The 20,619-nt window shown below is 42.8% G+C and overlaps 1 protein-coding gene across 2 annotated transcripts in view; it reads right to left on the bottom strand.

Annotated features, from left to right (window-relative positions):
• The window catches only part of ATP6V1H (ATPase H+ transporting V1 subunit H), a 123,440-nt gene that overhangs the window by 92,298 nt on the left and 10,523 nt on the right, over positions 1-20,619 (bottom strand). For both annotated transcript variants that reach the window (XM_069960039.1, XM_069960040.1), the window contains exons 4-7: positions 15,571-15,670; positions 12,414-12,503; positions 2,524-2,637; positions 1,896-2,000 (exon numbers count right to left, since the gene is read on the bottom strand). In XM_069960039.1, the coding sequence (XP_069816140.1) occupies positions 1,896-2,000; positions 2,524-2,637; positions 12,414-12,503; positions 15,571-15,670 (409 nt within the window). The remainder of the gene's footprint in view (positions 1-1,895; positions 2,001-2,523; positions 2,638-12,413; positions 12,504-15,570; positions 15,671-20,619) is intronic.

Raw genomic sequence — 20,619 nt, 5'->3', positions numbered from 1 at the left:
GTACACAGAGACGTGGTGTTGTTATGCTGACAATAGAGTCATTGCGGCTCACCCTCTTTGTTGACTCCATACAGATATGTAACACCTTGCATATGTCAGACATCCATGGCCACTCATAGCTAGCGAACTGCGGTAGCTGAGTGGGCTGCACACAGTGGTTTTGGAGCGGATACTCAATTAACGCTCTCCGCTGCCTGCAACCCTTGCCAACATGTAGTATGTTGAGTTTCAACGCGTGCTGACTAGAGATGAGCGAACCGGGTTCGAGTCCATCCGAACCCGATCGTTCGGCATTTGATTAGCAGTGGCTGCTGAACTTGGATAAAGCTCTAAGGTTGTCTGGAAAACATGGATACAGCCAATGACTATATCCATGTTTTCCACATAGCCTTAAGGCTTTATCCAACTTCAGCAGCCACCGCTAATCAAATGCCGAAAGATCGGGTTCGGATGGACTCCAGCATGCTCGAGGTTCGCTCATCTCTAGTGCTGACATCTCACAATAGCCGGTGGGTGACAAGTAGAATTTAAAAGCAACTAGGTCAACATAGGTCAACAATTAGAACGTTACAGCAAATAGGTCAACACAGGTGTATTCAGAATTGGCACCTTCCACGTAGAGCAGCGGCCTCGACGTGACAAAGCGCGTTGTTGGGGTTTTTTTTGTACGTAGCGCAGAGTGCAAAAACGTCTTCTGCGACAATTAGAATGTAACAGCAAATAGGTCAACACAAGTGTATTCAGGAGAATTATCAGGTGGCTGCCTGTCTGTCTAAGTAGATGAAGTGCTGGTAGCTGGCCTATTTACTGTATGGACAGAGCTATATGCTGTGTAATAGCCCTAAGGTGGGCTTTTGGAGTCTTATCTGCCTAAAATCTGTCAACATCCTAACAGTCCCTACTCCAAGATCTATCCCTGCGACAATTAGAATGCAGGAGCAAATAGTTCTACTGTAGCCTATTCTGCACAATTAGCAACTGCCTGCCAGTCTGTGAGAATAGGTTGCTGATGTGATGGTAGCCTATTCACTGTACAGACAAAGCTATATGTTGTGCTGTGTAGTGTATTAGCCGTAGGGTAGGCTTTTGGGGTCTTGCCTGCCTAAACTCAGCTAAAGTCCTAACTGTCCATACTCTAAGATCTCTCCCTCACTAGTTTCAAGATGGCACCTGATGACGAGCAGCGGGAGCTGAATTGTTATAGTTGGAGCTCACAAGAGTAAGCCATCCAATCAATGTAGATGCTATTCTCGCAATTCCTGCATGCTCCTAGGGCCTGTCACAGCCTCCCTGCATGATTATTGGATAGAAAAAAGCACCAGCCACAGTAGGAGGAGAATCAAATTTTTAAATGTGGTAAGTGCAGACTGCAATATTGTTTAGTGTTGTATGAAATGCGATAAGCAAACTAAAAAAAACTGCAGTTTCAAGATACATTTAGAAGTGTGAATGTTGGCAATGCCAAGAGAAAATTTGCAGCATGGGAGAAGTCGTGGAGATGTGAATCAGAATATTTGACAGGGAAAGTAGCAAAGTTATAGGTCATTAGCAGAATAAGGAACATGTGCGGGATCACATTAGTGAGGTTCCTACCAGCAGAAATCTGAGGTCCCTATGATGTGTTAAAACATATTTTTGTTGTTCGCCAACACTATAATAAAGGCAGCTCCTCTGCATGTAATATAATATACTGTACAAGAACAAAGAAACTGCAGCATATGCTGACATGCTGTGCAATATCTTCCCATCCTGCCGGGCTCTCTTATAAGGCACTGACATATAACTACAGCTATTGTATAGGTAGTAATTAAGATTCAGTAACGCCAGAAATTACAATTCTGTTTCATTTCATACAAAATTGCACAGTATGCCAATAAATCCAGTGAAAAGAATACCTGGGAGCTCAGCTGAGTTTTAATCCAGTTGAAGTAGTAATTCAGATCGCTGCCTTCCATCAATTCTCTACCCCAGGCTGCTAATTTTGCAATTATACGTGCTGCCTGCAGGAGTAGAAGAAAAAACATAAATTTTATTTTTTAAATTCACGATAACTAGTAACAAGTTACCATTTTATACATTCATTTATTAAGTAAAGAATGTATTACTTAAAGGAGTATTTCCATCTCAACTCTATAGAAGAGGGTATAACAAGCGAATCGGTAGGGGTCCTACTGCTGGGAGCCCCACTGATCCCAAGAGCGGGAAAAAAAGTTGTTCCTGGAATAGATGGCTTGCACCACACATGTGCGGCCACTGAACATGTCACAGTGTGTTGCTCACCAGTGTTCGGGAACCCTGTAGAACATAGTAAAACGAACTATTATATGTCTCCACAGATGACCCATCCCAGCAGTGGTGTCAGATTATAACAATCTCCGCCAATTGGCCCTCCGCCAATCCATTTTTGAGATGGTAATATCCCTTTAATAAATAGTCGTCTGACATTAGAAAGCATTGTGCTAAACTTATTGAAAAAAAACATGTTAAATGCTGCAAAATATGGTAAGAAGTGCTTTATTTTACCATGTGGACAGTGAACAGGTCCTGGCGATTTAACATGGGAAGAAAGTAGGACCATGCTGTGTTCTTTCCACGGCGGGCGTAGTCAAAAAATATACTGACGCGTTGGTGATTTTCCTAGAAGACATTAGAAAGGAGAGTGAGAACAGTAAAGAGATTTTCTAATGTAACAACTTAAAATGCAGCTGTAAAATCGGGACAAGCACATGTAGTTCTTACTGGAATAAATGTATACATTTGCCATGTACAAGTGCTGCCTGGAGGACGGTTGCCAGCACACAGGGTTCTGTTCTCACATAGTTCCTATGCTCCACAGCTGGACAGAATGACGCGTGTCCAGCATGCACCATTATTCCAAGAAGTAACAAATAATAGACCTTACTTATTTTTAAATTTACAGAAACTACAGAGCTGGGGACATTTCCCATTGTGTGAAGGAGATAAGTATATAAATAGTTGGAAAGCACAGACCATGGTATAGAAGATGATGTAGCAGAGCTAGTTTTGCTGACCAGGCTCAGAGAGTGGTAAGTATAATTTTACCCCCTCTCTCCCACTGAGCTTACACGTCTCCAGGGCTTGGATTGTCCTTGGAGAAAAGTTAACTTTTGTGGGAGACACAGCAATGGAGGTTACATGCCTACAAGGCTACAAAGGTCTACAGCTACTTGTAAAACCACACAGGATGACTGCAATCTTTTCCTGTATCAATGTGTCCACAGAGATAGCTGTCAATCACCCTATAGGCGGGGTTATCAAGACTCTCCTAGAGAGAAGCCCAAGCTTCTGCTCGGTTAACAGCATTCAGAGATATGCTTTAAAGCAGCTACATAGACATAAGGAATGGGAAATTATAGACTGGAGGGGAGTCCTTGGCTTTTGTTTACTACTAGGACCTGGATCATTGACATCTACCATTGATTTGCTTCAAACTAGGGAAGGGAATAAAAGGTCAATCCCTGAATGCTGGTGGCCCTAACTACATAGTGTCCAATAACCTTTCCAATATCGTTGAGAGTACCTACTCAAATCACTTTTTAAGTTTTAATATAGGATTATTGGGATATTATGGTACATTAAGCATACAACAAACCCACCTCTGCTACATCTGTAGTGCAGGTATCCAAATTAACTTAGAGGCAAAACCAAGAGGTTAACAAAAAGTTAGGAGAAAAAAACTAAAGCACTCCAAAAAGGCTAAAGCTGTACAGTATAATTAAGCGAGTAGCAGACTTCCTGACATTTGATCTCATGAATAATAGGAACAAAACTGCTGTCAGATCTGACATCTGGTCTTGAGCGCAGATGAGAAGGAGAACGCAAACCTGAGAACATTTACATGAAAGGAAAATTATAACATTCACATAAAACACTCTGTACTCTTAACTCAAGAAAATACCCGAGGAGAACAAAGAAGTCAATGCACTAACTTAACAGAGATTATAGATACAGTATATTTAAGCTTCTTGTAAGTACGATAGAGGATAACCCATTGTTAGTCCTTGATGGCTCATTCTTAACAGGGATGGATCTTACTCCACACATTAAATTTTACAATACACATCATAGATTTAACGTCTCTCTCTCTTTTAATCTTATCCACGTCAAAAATCACCGCAAAAAACGCCTCTACAGCAATTCTATTAAGAGTTGGCCTGTGGTTGGGGCTATGGCTGTTTCCTCTTGCATAAATTACCTGTAATGTCTGCCTTTGTTTGTACATATAGCCTCTGAGATGAACCACAAGTCACTGGGATGGTCCTCCAAGGCTTTGGCCTCCTCCACCGGTGTTGACTAATCTTTTCCTATACCCAAAAAGGGAGATCTAGCAATCAAATGTGGCAAGGCAGGCAGACGACCCAAGAAACCCCTGATGACTTATAGTTCAGGCAGGTGATGACAGGTTCCCTTTAAAGTACTACAGAATATGTTTGTTTTTTTACCTATATTTTATTGTTTTTTCACAAAAATGTTTCAAGTAATACAGAAATTACATTAAGTGCAAACATACAAGACCATAACATCTCAGTACATAAAAGAATTACAACAGTTAAGTTGCACTTAAGAGCATCACCAGCAATGCCATTGTGTAAGACAAAACCCACTATAGACTGAATGAGGCTACTGTCAAGAAGCATCTCCAGCCTCGTGGGAATCCCATGTAGATGAACCTCAAGGCAGCTGCAAGGTTTCTAAGGTACATATTAATGATTCGGTGCAGTACCACTTTGTAAGTTGAAATGGGCGAACAATATCCCGGATTGCAGCCTGGTCATAGTGTGAGAGAATAAAAGGCTTTTCTTGTGTAAAAAAAATCTTGTTCCTGAGTCTTTGTTTCTCTCTCGGTATCTACCTTCTCTACCCCAAAGAAAAAGTTTCGGTTGTCCCATAACCATTCCGATATCCGATATCGTAACCGATTAGCAAATAAGCACTTTAATGCTACCGGCAGCAATGTGATGTGTTCTTGTTGGGGTAAGACCTTAACTCTGCCTTCAGTTTCTGGGGGCCTCAGTTGATAAAACAGTATCTCTTTTGGGGTCAAAGTCAGCTTAACTTTGTAGTTGGTCTGGATGTATGGAATGATCAGGTTCCAATATGTCGCTAATAGAGATGAGCGAACCAAAAGCATGCTCAAGTTCATCCGAACCCGATTGTTCGGCATTTGATTAGCGGGGGCTGCTGAACTTGGATAAAGCTCTAAGGTTGCCAGGAAAACATTGATACAGCCAATGACTATATCCATGTTTTCCACATAGCCTTAGGGCTTTATCCAACTTCAGCAGTTACCACTAATCAAATGCCGAACGCTCGGGTTCGTATAGACTCAAGCATGCTCGAGGTTCGCTCATCTCTAGTCGCTAAGTGACTAGTCCAATAAGTAATCGATTGACATGTCCAGACACCATGCCATAGACTTGTTAGAGGGGACTGACATTTAGGATATTCTGTAATCCTATCTGGGAAGGTCTGAGAGCGAAGAATATGAAACCCATATAAAGCAAAGTGTGAGAGCTTGAAGTAGGTCTCTCTCCACCTCTTGCTTATAACACATTTCCTAATTGTCGCCCATCCCCCCAACAGAATATGTTTGTTTGTTATATATAAGATTATTATATTTATGTTTCATAAAACTCTGGTATCTAGTGAGGTGTCTCATGTCTCTGATCACTGCTGGAAAGAATGTTAAAAGGGACATCTGAAACAATTATGGCATATCCTATCCTCTATACTATAGCAGTGCTTCTCAAACTTTCTCTACCTGGAGCCTCACCCAACATACCAAGGCAATGCCTGGGGCTCACCAGACTCAGCAAGAGGGTACCTGGGCCTCACAATCTGTATTGAAAATCCATTTAAAAGCTGAAAATAACGCTAGGGCTAGTTTTCACCAATCTCCCAAGCTCTATATAGTAATAAAGAAAGTACAAAATAAATTAAATAATGTTGCTAAAATGGAGATTTTTGCAAACAGCAAAAGGACTATGCAGATCATTTTACATTAGTGAAAACTGCCTCCCCAGCTGGGAGTCACCTACAACTACGGGGCGCCTCTCAGGCAGGTTCCACCTCTGGGACCTGAATCTAGCTTTAGTTTGAGGGCCTCTTTGCCCCTCAGGCTTGTTTGCGGCCACCAGAGGTGGTCAGGAAGCAGATAACAGACAAGTAAAAGTGTCACTGTTGTTATAACTTTCAAAATCTAAATCAACAGTAGATGTGATATAAAGCAAGTTTGCAATATACATTTATTATTACTCATTTTTATACTGCTTAAAAACAAACCTATTGTTATTGCAAATCCAGGTCCGTCAATCAAAAGACTACCTTGGAAACACTGGACTTATGTTTACACTCTTTTTAGCTTTGGTCAACTTCGGGTCTGTGATTGGCAGCCTTTAAACTACCCTTTTAGCTCCCAAAATTAGCAAATGTGTCATCTCTAGAGATGAGAGAACCTCGAGCCCATCCGAACCCGAACGTTCGGCATTTGATTAGCGGTGGCTGCTGAACTTGGATAAAGCCCTAAGGCTATGTGGAAAACATGGATATAGTCATTGGCTGTATCCATGTTTTCCAGACAACCTTAGAGCTTTATCCAAGTTCAGCAGCCACCGCTAATCAAATACCGAACGTTCGGGTTCGGATCAACTAGAACCCGAACCCGATTCACTCATCTCTAGTCATCTCATCATGAAGCAGCTTAAGCACTGTAACCCACTGCTCTGAAGGTGGCCTTATAGATTAACTGTACATGTAGTGGGTAGGCGGTGGATTACTGCACATGGACTGTCCGGCAATAGCAGTCTACACAAAAAAAAATAAAAAATTATATACTGTATACGATTGGCCCCAGCAAAATATCCAAAGGTTAACCTCTATTAATAATAACCATCTTAACCAGTGATTATTTAAAAATAACTCTTTTTTTACGGAATAACTTTCATATGAACATTGGCCCTTTAGTTATGCTCGCTGTGCAATAGGTTATGATTGCTTAAAGGGGTACTCCAGAGAAAAGTTTTTTCCCAGTAATTGAAACACATTACAAAGTTATATAACTTTGTAATATGCTCCAATCACCTATCTGCCTCCCTTCCCTATCTTTTCCCCCCTCAGTCCCCCACCAGGAAGTGAAGTAATCTCATTCTTATCTAATGACTGTTGACCCCAGGCTGCTCTGTCATTTTGTGACAATGACATCATCAAGAGGGAGGCGGGTCTAAGCCCCGTTAGACTGTCAGATGACTCAGGTTGCTCAGCTCTGATCGGCTAAGCAAGCTGTAAGCCATGTAACAGTTCTACAGAGCTAGTTAGACATCACAGGAGGCAAAGTGCATCATGGCAAAGCCCAAACCAGGAAGTGAAGAAAAAATGAAGCCACCAACTAGAGCTTTAGGGACCTGCAAACAGCGGGAAATTCAAACGGAAACAGATTCCGCCAAGATGCATTTATGTATGCAACGATTCTGAGATTCCTGTGACATATTGCATTTTATATTAAGGGCAAAATTTGGTCACTCTCTAGTGTGTTTTTTGTTAAAAACTTCAAAATATAAAAAATAATTAATTTTTGCTGTTTTTTAAATATCAAACATACGTTATTCAACATGTGGTAAAAATAACATAATTATTGTATTTTGTGGGTTACGGTTATGTTGATACCAAAATTGTACCTTTTTTTTATTATTACCACCACTTTGGCACAATAGAAACTATCTTCCTGAAAAGAAAAAAAAGGGGTAAAAACTGTCACCACATTGCAAGATCCATAACATTCTTAGCTTCCGCACGACAGAGCTGGCTTTGGGCTAATTTTTTGCTGGAAGATGTGTAGTTTTTATTGATACCAGGTATTACATGTAAATGACGTTTTGATCTCTTTTAGGCTATGTTCACACTACGTAAAAGTACGGCCATTGTTGCCATCAGCCGTACTTTACACGTGTGTGCACATTGCCTCTGCTACTATGGGATCCCGGACGAAACGTGTACACATCTTATACACTCCGGCCGGGATCCTGCACGGGGCCGCAAACAACTGACGTTAGTTTTCTGCGGCCGCAATTCAGTGAATTGCGGCCATAGGAAACCCTGTCAGTTCACACAATGAAGCAAGTGGCTCCGGCCGCTTGCTTCATTATGTGCTGTGGGAGGTTCTGATGCGGGCGCATCAGAACCCTGCGGCCAAAAGATCATCCGTCCGGTACTTAAGTACCAGCCAGGATGATCCGGGCTTGCATGGCTGTGTAGAGGCTTTACCCTTCAGCTAGTTAGACATCACAGGAGGCAAAGTGCATCATGGCAAAGCCCAAACCAGGAAGTAAAGAAAAAATGAAGCCACCAACTAGAGCTTTAGGGACCTGCAAACAGCGGTAAATTCAAACGGAGACAGACTCCGGAGGGATGGTGAATGTAAAAACTATGTTTATGATTGATTGTTTTTTTTCAGCGCCGGAGTACCCCTTTAAGGTAGCATAACATGGGGAAGGACACATTGTTTCATATGGCCAGAAAAAAACCACACCCAGCCACCCACCCACCAGTGACAGATTTCTCCTTATCACTCTACTAGAAACAGCATATCTGTCCTTATGTTATACTGCCCCTGGTAAGGGAAGAATACGCTACACAAGAGGCTCCCTTTAAATTCTCCTTTATCATTAACAATAAACACAAATTCTCTAATTATCTGACAGGCCTCAATTTCTTGCATTAAATTTCTCCTTTCAATAATTAATTTTGCAGTCTTTTTCCTTATTATAGGTAAAGGAAGTAAAAGTTTGCAGAGTGGAAATGCAAAGGGTGGGTGCATTGTGCACAATGAATGGGGCTGATGCTCACTATTAAAGCACATCAATCACCGTAATTGGAAGCTCAGCTCCGCTCATTTGTTTACAGATTAATTAAACTGTCATCATTAGTCAAACAGATAAGTAACGGCAGCAGCGTTCCGGCAATAATGTGACTGAATATTCATTTTATACAATTTGGTCTCAAGCCAGGAAACATTATAACTATGGAGGTCTCCAGAATCAATAAATCAAGGATGAATTCATATATCCACAATCATACTCCTGATAAATAATAATGATGTCTAATAACCTATAGTGTCTGCAACATAACACTATACATATATACTATATAGATTATTTCATTCAAGGGTGATCAATACTGTATATTTAAATTAGGAAGAAGAAGAGAGGCATAAAGACTTCCAGGGATATGAGATCTGTAATAGTAAGTGTTGCAAATAGCAGGTATCTCCTGTCTATAAGTTTTTTTAGGACAGTTGCCTCTATCTCCCAGCCCCCAGTCATGATCAGCTAATAATGACTGCTAAGCTCAGAGCTAGTTTACAGTGGAGTTTCTAATGGGTTAACCTGCACCGGTTTTTACAGTACGGTGCGGATTATAGTGTAAGGACTGTGCATGCATTTCCAGGCTGTGTGAGTTTTCTAGAACCTTTGTTCTAGTCTACTTTGCTCAAAGTTTTTTCTTGTTTAGCCCGTGTGTCTGTACTTTGAAGTTGCTGCTATTTATTCAGTTATCTAGTTGCTTAGATTCTTGATTCAGGTTTTGTTGAGTCTTGCTATTGTCTTTGGGTCTTTGTGTCTGTTTAATGCTCTGCTAAGGTTAGTCTGCAGATCAGGGTTATGACAGTAATATTTATAGGGATTTGACGGTGTCTGATATTAGAGCTAGCGTTCAGGGATAGATCCATTTATTTATTTGTATAGCGCACACAGATTACACAGCACTTCACCTATCTGTATGTTTTTGTTCTTGTTCTTCTTACGTTTTAATTCATGATAAAATGCACATAGGCAGTAAACAAATTCATTGTCAAAGGGGTTATCTAGGACTAAAAAAAAAAAAAAGTTGCTACTTTCGTGGAAAAAAAAACAGCACCACCCCTGTCCCCAGATTGTATGCGGTATCAGAATTCAGCTCACTTTAATGGAATGGAGTTGCAAAACCACCAAACTAAGGACAGGAGAGGCATTGTTTTTAGGGGAAAAAATATTTTCTTAAAGCGTAACTGTCATTTCAGGGTCATTTTTCTGAAAACATTTAATATCAACAGTACAAGCGATTTTAAGAAACTCTGTAATAGGTTTTATGTACTAAAAGAGTTTCCTTCTGTAGTGAAAAAGCAATCTCCCAGCCTCCCCCCTCACATCAAATGAAGCAGGATTTCTGTCTCCATTATGTGGCTATGGAGAGGGGAGGGGCTGTTAGGAGTGACTGAGCACGGAGCAGTCCTGCACAGCACCAACACCCTGCAATCTTCTCTCAGTAAGTTCATAGATAAGCACTGACCTTTCTGACACCTGAATTTAGCGTTTTAGCTGCCCAGAGAGTCTACAAACAGCTGACCCTCATGTCACCTCTTCCTGCTCCCTCATCTCCCTCAGCCCCTCCCCCCTTCATAGGCTTACAATGGAGAGAGCAGAGCCCGTCTTCACTGGCTTCTCTGTAATGAAGACGTGTTTGCCTGATAATGCACAGATAAGAAGTCAGGGGGGGGGGAGGCTGGGAGATTGCTTCTTGAGTACAGAAGGAGGCTTTTTTGGCTGATGAAACCTATTACAGAGTTTCTTAAAATCGCTTATACTACTGATTTCTGCAATAAAAAAAAACATGACAGTTACGCTTTAAGCCTGGATAACCCTTAGTGCTGCAGCTAGTTTGGGCTTTCATGACCGAGCTAAATTTTCAAAATCTGACCTGTCTCACTGTATGCGGTTATAGCAACATGATGCATTAATGTATGCAACGATTCTGAGATTGTTTCCTGTGACATATTGCATTTTATATTAAGGGCAAAATTTGGTCACTCTCTAGTGTGTTTTTTGTTAAAATCATCAAAATATAAAAAATTATCAATTTTTGCTGTTTTTTAAATATCAAACGTACGCTATTCAACATGCGGTAAAAATAACATAACTATTGTATTCTGTGGGTTACGGTTATGTTGATACCAAATTTTTTTTTTATTTTTTTTTATATTATTACCACTTTGGCACAATAGAAACTATCTTCCTGAAAAAAAAAAAAAGGGGTAAAAACTGTCGCCACATTACAAGATCCATAACGTTCTTATCTTTAGCACGACAGAGCTGGCTTTGGGCTAATTTTTTGCGGGAAGATGTGTAGTTTTTATTAATACCAGGTATGACGTTTTGATATCTTAGGCTATGTTCACACTACGTAAAAGTACGGCCATTGTTGCCATCGGCCGTACTTTACACGTGTGCCTCTGCTACTATGGGATCCTGGACGGAACGTGTACACATCTTATACACTCCGGCTGGGATCCTGCACGGGGCCGCAAACTGACGTCAGTTTTCTGCGGCCGCAATTCAGTGAGTTGTGGCCATAGGAAACCCTGTCAGTTCACACAATGAAGCAAGTGGCTCCGGCTGCTTGCTTCATTATGTGCTGTGGGAAGTTCTGATGCGGGCGCATCAGAACCCTGCGGCCAAAAGATCATCCGGCCGGTACTTAAGTACCAGCCGGGATGATCCGGGCTCGCATGGCTGTGTAGAGGCTTTACCCTTCAGAAGGACCCGGGATTGCAATGAAGACGATCGGAGGCCCAGACCTCGGGGCGGGACTTCTGATCAGATGAGTATATTACTGCACCTGACCGGAATCCGCTATATGCCGCTGTCATGACTTGACAGAGGATTTAACGGGTTAAAACTACCCAGAGTGGTAAATTACCTCTTCAGGTAGTTGCAGCAGGAGATCAGGTAAAAAAAAAAAGCTGACCCCCTTCGGTACCGGCGCTCCTGCGCCGGAAGAATTTGTTCTGTACCCACCGTAAAAAGCTGATGGGGACGGAATAAAGCCCAGTAGTAGCCGCCGTAAAAAGCCCATATGGCGGTCACTAAGGGGTTAAGCATTTTGTTGTTTTATGTGGAGAAAATAAAGCAATTATTACTGGTTATATTCAGCCACCCAAGTATCTATACAGATATGAGGCCATTTTTCATCACTACATTATGAGCCTGAACAAAAAGGGGAGTGCAGATTTATATTGTTTCGTTCACTTACTCTTTTCCCTATGAAATAGTATTCTACACAAAAAGCACCCTATGCACTTTGTTTTTTTGTTTCTATATACAAAAAAAAAAAAAAATACAAAGCTTAGACGTTAACTTTTGTGGTTATATCCCTTCAAAGGTGTTTTCCCCACTAAAACATTATCATATATCCACAGGATAGTTGATACCTGTGTGATCAAAAGATGGCATGCATCAATTTCTATTAGCCCCACCGCAGTAAATAGACCTGCAGTTGTACCTTTGTGGATAGGTGATAAATGATTTTGTTGGGAAAGACAATTTACTGGAAGTGTCTGTGACAGTGATTCGCAAAGAACGTACCTGCAGCATATCGTCGACCATAGTTAAAATATACTGGACTGTTTGCTCCTTGGAAATATGTGTCATCAAGTTGATAAAAGTTTTTGCACACTGAAAAAAGTAAATAACATAATACAGCATTACAATCCTTCAACAAAACAAAGACCTGCCAGGCATGTCAGGGAAAGGCAGAATATATATATCATAATATATGAGAAAGGTCTTTAGGTTATAAAATGAAATTAAAGTAACAGCAATGCATAATATAAAAACAACATGACACTGATCCACCTGGAACCCCCACAACCAACATAAAGCTGCTGCACTTCCCCCTATTCTTCCTGCTGGTTAGTGGGCTTATGCCAGGCATGTCCAAAGTCCGTCCAGAGGGCCATTTGCGGCCCGCGTTCCGAACTTTTACGGCCCCCCAGGTATCCAGCTTGCTATTATCTGCCTGTGTTATAAAGCATATAGCATGTAGCATGTAAAATGGTCGGCCCTCGCACATGTTCACTTCATCAAATTTGGCACTCTTCGAAAAAAGTTTGGACATGCCTGGCTTATGCTAACATTAGTCTATCAATGTGGTTTCCTAGAGAGCCTCAACAACAGCATTACAATCTATCCAACAAAATGTAATGTACATAAAAGTATCATTAGGACATGGAAAACCTACTAAGTATTGCATGATTGCAGGTATATTTTAAAGTACGCAAAACAAAGAAAAGTCCAACAGCACATGGTACCCTGATATGTAAATAGGATTTATTTAATCACGGATGCTGTTGGACCTTCTTATATTCTGGAATCTTCCATGACTATAATCTCTAAATCTGATCCTTCACAATCGGGTTCCGTTATCTGTGCCATGTAGAACAATGAAAAGCTAAGGCTTTGTTCACACAGTGTTTATTCAGCTCTACAATTTGCTAGAAATATAGCACTAGTTAATGTTAATTAAATACTAGGTTTGAACATAGCCTAACAAGCAAGAGTGCCCCAATGCTTGTTAGGACTCCATTTGCTTACATGGCACTGATGACAATTATGATGATGAGGATGATTACTGGGCACTATGACAGTGACAATAAGGAGAAAAAAACTGTTGTAGCTTCCACAACTGATTAAAGGAAGCCCCACTTACAAGAAAATATTGTACCAGAGGCACATTTCTATTTTCCAGGCCAGACTAGAGACCCATTTATTTAAAAAGTTTTTTGAAACGACAAGTACACTTTAAAAAATTTTAAAAAATATTATTGCTGTGCTATAATGATTTTTCATCCAAAACTACACTACTACCATGCCCAAGGAAAATGGAGCTGGATTGCTGGACAAGTGGGAACAGAGACTAAAATGAATCAACCATTTAAGCGCTTGTAGGTACTGTATACTGAGGGCCCCTTTCATACATCAGTATACTAATGTCCACAAATATGGATCTGTAATTGCGGACAGTATAACGCCCATTTATTTAATGGCCCCTCATACACATCAGTATATGCTACTTATCCATGCTGGGGTCATACAAAGTAATAATATAATAATGAAATATAATCTTTTATATAGCTCAGGGCCGTTTCTTGCACCGGGCGGGCCGGGCTACGGCACGGGGCGCGGACAGTTAGGGGGTGCTGGTGGCACCCCCGGGACCTCACACAGCCTTGGTTGGATAGCGCACCAGAGCCCCCACACCCAGACCGTCACCTGGGCGCCCGGCAGCCCCCCCCCCACCCCAGTCTGCAGCTGCCGCGCTCATGTGAGCGTTTAAGACTTGCCCCGGCCGCCTCTCTGCATCACCTCCTGCCCGCACGTGTTCATCCAATCAGCGCAGTGCAGAGCGGGAGCGTGCAGCCGGCTGTGGTGCACGCATTGATTGGCTGCATGCACCGCAGCGGCTCCACGCACCTGCCCTGCTCTGGAGGAACACGTCGATATGTCGGGCGGGCAGTAGGTGATGCGCCGCTACTATCACTGAAGTACTCACCTCGCAGACGCAGGTGAGAGGTGAGAAGGCAGCCAGTGGGGAAGTGTGTGTGTTGGGGTGTCGGGGGGGGGGGGATAATGTATGGAGGAGGAGGGGGGGCAGGGGGGGATAATGTATGAAGGAGGAGGGGGGGATAATGTATGAAGGAGGAGGGTGGGGGATAATGTATGAAGGAGGAGGGGGGGGTCAGGGGGGATAATGTATGGAGGGAGAGGGGGTCAGGGGGGGGATAATGTATGGAGGAGGAGGGGGGTCAGGGGGGACAATGTATGAAGGAGGGGGTCAGGGGGGATAATGTATGGAGGAGGAGGAGGAGGGGGTCAGGGGGGATAGTGTGTGGAGGAGGGGGTCAGGGGGGATAGTGTGGAGAAGGGGGGGGATAGTGTGTGGAGGAGGAGGGGGATCAGGGAGGATAGTGTGGAGAAGGGGGGATAGTGTGTGGAGGAGGAGGGGGATCAGGGGGGATAGTGTGTGGGTGTGGAGGGGGTCAAGTGGGGTAGTGTATTTGGGGATGGCGGTCAGGTTATTTGCAGGCAGGAGGGGAACTTTATTACTATGGTGGGTCCAGCAGGAGGCATTATTCCTATATAGGAGGCACAGCAGAGGAGGCATTTTTACTGTTTGGAAGGCACACTGAGGGCATTATTACTATATGGGGGCACAGCAGAGGACATTATTACTATTTGGAAGGCACAGCAGGGCATCCTATATACAGGGGACAACCCACATAGCTACTAGCCTTACTGCACATGACACAAAAAAGTGGAAGTTGTAAAAGTGCGGACCCTAAGATGTTTGTCTGGCAGGTCCAGAAGAGACGAATTGTAGCTTCAAGAAATCTTCCTGGTGGTCTGGGCCGGATGGAGACGAAAAGGAAAGGGACGCCTCAGATCAAAGAAGACGTCACCTGTGAGTTACTGCATGACTTTAGAAAAGTTGGGTAACTGACATAAAACATGCACTGCTTTTTCTAGCAACAACCCAAATAAATCACTTGGGGGGGGGGGGGGGGGGGGGGCGCTTTTATAAAGATTCGCCCTGTAGTCAAAATTACCTAGAAACTGCCCTGATATAGCTGTAACATGGTGGGGTTCCCTGCACTGACACCCATCTGTAAGCAGCAGCTATTGTGACTGTGTGCCCTGTCTGCAGACTCCCTATACCCAGTAAAGTACCACCATGCCATCTTACCTGATTGCCTTCATTGGTTAATATGGCTTTTTTCTCCTCCGAATTGGACTTTTCAAACCTCAGGATGAATTCGCAGTCTTCTCCTGAAATCATCTGACCTCTGGAATAAAGTATTTCAGTATAAGGATTATATAATAAATGTACACATGGACCATAACAATCCATACTGACAGCTGGACATAGGTCACGCTCCTGAACAGAACTAAAGCTTTACGACACAGAACCCATTTCACACAGTTACATCTATGAATCACATTACGTGGATTTTTTGTTTTGTTTTTAAATAAAATACCAATGATGTACAACAAGACAATCTTCAATATAGTATTTCACTGTATTGCTGGGGACTTCATTGCAATCTGGCAATGCGGAGGGTGACCTGTTGTACAGTTTGGGACAAACAATTCAATTAAATACTGCACTTATATCAACTTAAGTTGTATGGCCACAGGTTCCCACAAGTAAGAGTCCAAAGTTATCCGATATGCTCACAAAAGGGTAGTGGCTACTACAAACGGAAAAAAGACCTATAGAAACAGAAAAACAACAAGCGCGTGTGAACAGCTCTTAATAACTTTTTTGAAGAAGAGACAAAACTATTCACCTTCAATCCAATAATAATATTTATTTTAAAAGCGCCCTAACCCTTATTGCTTGTATAGCCCTCTGGAATTACCATACAGGATGTATACATAATGTAATGTAAAAGTACACAGAATGTAACACAAAAAGTAAGATAAAGACATGAGTAAAGGAAATGAGACACTGGTACATAGGAGGAAAGGACCCTGCCTGCAAGGACTTACAACCTACAACCCTATAGATTTAAATTTAAAATTTTTTTTAAAAAAAAGCACCAAAGCACATTTGGTTGACAGTCATTTCTTGCACCATTTCATCCCACCACACACACAGCACACAGTTGACTGTGCCACCGATGCATACAATTTCAGTGGAGAGGTTGGAGCCGGTCACTGTCCAATACTTTATCTATCAGTGGCTCCCCCTGTTTGGAGGCGCTATACATATTAGAAGGTCATATAATCTGAGGCTGCATTCGTACACAGTGATCATTAATTCCAGCCGTAGGTAACGTTAAACAATGGCCGTTATTTGTACAGCATGTGAACATAGCCTTAAAGAGGTACTCCAGCAAAAAGCTTTTTCCCAGTAACTGAAACACATTAAAAAGTTATATAACTTTGTAATATGCCTCATTCACCTATCTGCCTCCCTTTCCTACATTTCCTCCCCTCAAGTGAAGTAAACTCATTCTTACCTAATGACAGTTGACCCCAGGCTGCTCTGTGGCAGCCATTTTGTGACAATGACATCATCAAGAGGGAGGCGGATCAAAGCCCTGTTAGGCCAGCCTCTCTTTGTCAGATGACTGTTTCTAAGCTCTGATTGGCTGAGCAAGCTGTAAGCCATCTAACAGTTTTACAGAGTCAGTTAGACATCACAGGATACAAAGTGCATCATGGGAAAGCCCAAACCAGGAGGCTGTACCTATGCAGATGATGTCATTGTCAAAAAATAGTCATTAGGTAAGAATGAGTTTGCTTCACCTCCTGATGGGAGGTTGAAGAGGGAAAAGATAGGAAAGGGGGCAGATAGGTGATTGTAATGTGTTTCAATTAATGGGGAAAAGATTTTTGCTGGAGTACCCCTTTAAAGGTGAATGGCAAGTTTAAGTAATCTATTTAGCCTGATTTACATATAGCTGCACATTATCGTTTCCTCCCTGAAATTTTCAATGTACTTTATTTTTGCATAATTTTAATCAGTAATTTGGTGACAGTATACAAGACCAGTATTTTATCATCTTTCACTATATCAGCTAGAATTCTGCCTCAGGCATCGATTACAGTTCTATAACAATGCTACTATTCATTTTTTCTGGGCTCTTTCTCCCTAAAGTTGGCCATACATTTTCAATGACTATTGGGCAAACATTCAAACATTCATTTGGCCAACAATTACATCTGCCGGCCTCCCTATACATATGGCCATGTTTGCCCTAAGGAGAGGAGAAGGGAAAGTTGTGGCAAGGCAGCTGTTGAACAAATGTATTCCTTCAAGAACAAAAAGGGTCAGGTGGAAAAAAAAAAAAAAATCTAGTAGGCCTGACCCTTCACCCCAGTTGGCTTTAATGCATGGTGTATGGGCACCTATATTATCCTGTTGTTAATAATAATAATAATAACCTGTCACCAGGACAATACTATCTGATCTATCACCATCATGCTATAAAGCAGGAAGAGATGAGCAAATTGATATACCGAATCTTTTCCCACAAAGATATATAACATGTTGACTGAGGGTACTATTTCAGGCCGAGGAGGGCCCGATCATCAGCTGACAGGCCATTCTGAAGACCGAGCGCGCGGGACCTGGGGAGGAAGACGGAGCGGAGTAGACCTGACAGGTAATGTATGCTGCTGCTTCTCAAATCGTCGGTCGCCCGCCGTGCACAGCTATTCAACCGTAGCGATGCGCGGTGGGGGAACGATCGTTCTCTCTATTTCACAGAGCGATAATCGGCCGAATGGGGCCGATTCGGCCGATTATCGTTACTGTGGAATAGGGCCCTAAGATCCTTGATCATTTGTGTTAGGGAGTCCAGTGGACAGTGTCACTCAATGACCCAATCTCTCACTGGACTCCTTAGCATAGAAACAGAGTTTTCAATCAATAAATTATATGTTATACTGAATCTTTTCCCATAAAGAGATATATCAATCCGCTCAGCTCCTGCTGCTCTATAACATGATGTCGATAGTTTAGGTAGCATTTTCATGGTGATGAGTTCCCTTTAAGTGCCCAGTCAGTGTTCCCCAGCACAACAAGAGTCCAGGATTTGCCAGGCCATTATCTCTTATGTACTGGAGAGGGTAAGCATAACCCTGGGCTCTTGCATTGCAAGGGAACCCACCCCTGGGCACTTGAGCCTAGTTTACATAATAACTAACAGGCTGCAGACATGTCCGCAATGAGGAGATATATACCAGGCTACATGTATTAGTCCGCTTCTTGTGGCTGACGACTGAAGACACAATACAATTTTGAAATTCAAATAATAAAACAGCCAGAATAAACACTGAGCCCCATTTGGGCAACTTAACAATTGCACAAAGCAGATAAGCAATGAAGAGCATTTATACACATAAATACGGAGTCATCAACAAGGGGCCAACATCAGCCAACAGACCAACGTGTAATGGGTACGCCTGACAGTCCTTCAAAGTCTCATGTCAGAAAGAGACAGGTTGGGTATGTTAGAATTATACATGGCCAATCCTTTCATCCTCTGGCAGAAAAGCAGCTTCCAGGCATCTCGTACTCCCTGCTCCCCAATGATACAAGCATGCATGTTTAAAGATGGGGGGCCGGGGAGATGGCTGTCAGACTGTTGTCTAATGTGTATGGATGAAATCAGCTGGAGGCAGAAATAAGATCAAAACTCTTTTTCTCAATGTGTATTGCAGGATACATACAAAAGCTAAACCTGAAACTAGGAACAGCAACTTGAACTAGGACAATAGGGCTAACATCTACAATAAAGAAGCTAGAAACCCTTAGTTGTCTTAGTTGTAAGGGGGGGAAGCAAGTGTACAACAGTCAGGGAGAATTCAAATGTTGGCTGCAGATTTGATGCTGTATATATGGATGTAGTAACTACATAACTGAACACATCATCATATCCAGTGGCGTAACTACCAGGGTCGCAGCGGTCGCTGCTGCGACCCGGCCCGCTACAAGAGGGGGCCCCCCCCTCATCAATCACTCTTGTGACCGCAAGCATTGTTTTGCTTGCGGTCACAAGAGGCCTACTTCGTCTGCCCCCGGATCATGCACTGCTGCTGGGGGTGTCGCGTCCTATCCCCGGCAGCGCGCACATCATAGAGTTCCCTGTGCGCCTGTTACTTCCGGCACAGGAAGTGCACATTAGAGACGCTCCCTGTGCTGGAGGTCCCAGCCTCGGCGCACAGGGAACTCTATGATGCACGCGCTGCCGGGGATAGGACGCGACACCCCCAGCAGCAGTGCATGATCCGGGGGCAGACGGAGGCTGAAGAAGGAGAGGATCGCCGAGGGAGCGCGTTGTTAGGCGAGTTGAGTGTGTTGTTTTTATTTGTTTTCATGAAGGAAATCTATAGGAGGGAGGGGGCCATTTATAAAGGGGGGGGGGGAGGGAGGACCATCTATAAGGGGGTTGTGAGAGGGGACCATCTACAAGGGGGGGGGGGAAAGAGGGGGGACCATCTACAAGGGGGGGGGGGAAAGGGGACCATCTATAAGGAGGGGGGAGGGGACCATCTATAACGAGGGGATACACAGAGGGGGCATCTATAAGGAGGCTACATAGTAGGGGTCATATACTATAAGGGGGATACACAGAGGGGGACCATCTATAAGGAGGCTACATATAGGGGGGCATACACTATAAGGGTACATAGAGTCAACCTACCCACTAAATGGGCCAATACAAATGTGCATTGTGTAGAAAGATGAGGATGGCGCCAGAATGAGGAGCCTAATATGTCTGTCCAGCAGATTCTGTGGATTCGTGACTCAGAAGTTCTTATGATGGCCCAGGAGGGATGGAGAAGATTAAAAGGGAAGAACTCCAATCAGAGAAGACACCCTCTGTGAGTCACCTGATGTAACTGCACTGTGATGTATATGGCGTACAGAACCTGTGTGGAGCTGCGTCTACCTCTATATGACTGGATGCAGTGATATATGTACAGTGGATGTTATTCAGTAGCAGCGGTGGTGTTAGTAGCAGCGGTGGTGTTAGTCAGTATGTGGTGGTATTACTCAGTAGCAGCGGTGGTGTTACTATGTGGTGGTATTAGTAAGTAGCAGCGGTGATGTTAGTCAGTATGTGGTGGTAGTAGCAGCAATGGTGTTAGTCAGTATGTGGTGGAATTATTTGTTATTTGCTATCTGGTACTGTGTTTTATTGGTCTTAGTATACTGGATTTGGACAGCAACAATATGGTGGTGATGGTTGTGATGTGGCGGTAATATTTCCTTCCTATA

The sequence above is a fragment of the Dendropsophus ebraccatus genome, chromosome 2 (assembly GCF_027789765.1).
Source record: "Dendropsophus ebraccatus isolate aDenEbr1 chromosome 2, aDenEbr1.pat, whole genome shotgun sequence".
Lineage (NCBI taxonomy): Eukaryota > Metazoa > Chordata > Amphibia > Anura > Hylidae > Dendropsophus > Dendropsophus ebraccatus.
Note: the sequence above shows the minus strand (reverse complement) of the source record. Positions and strands in the feature narration are given on the sequence as shown.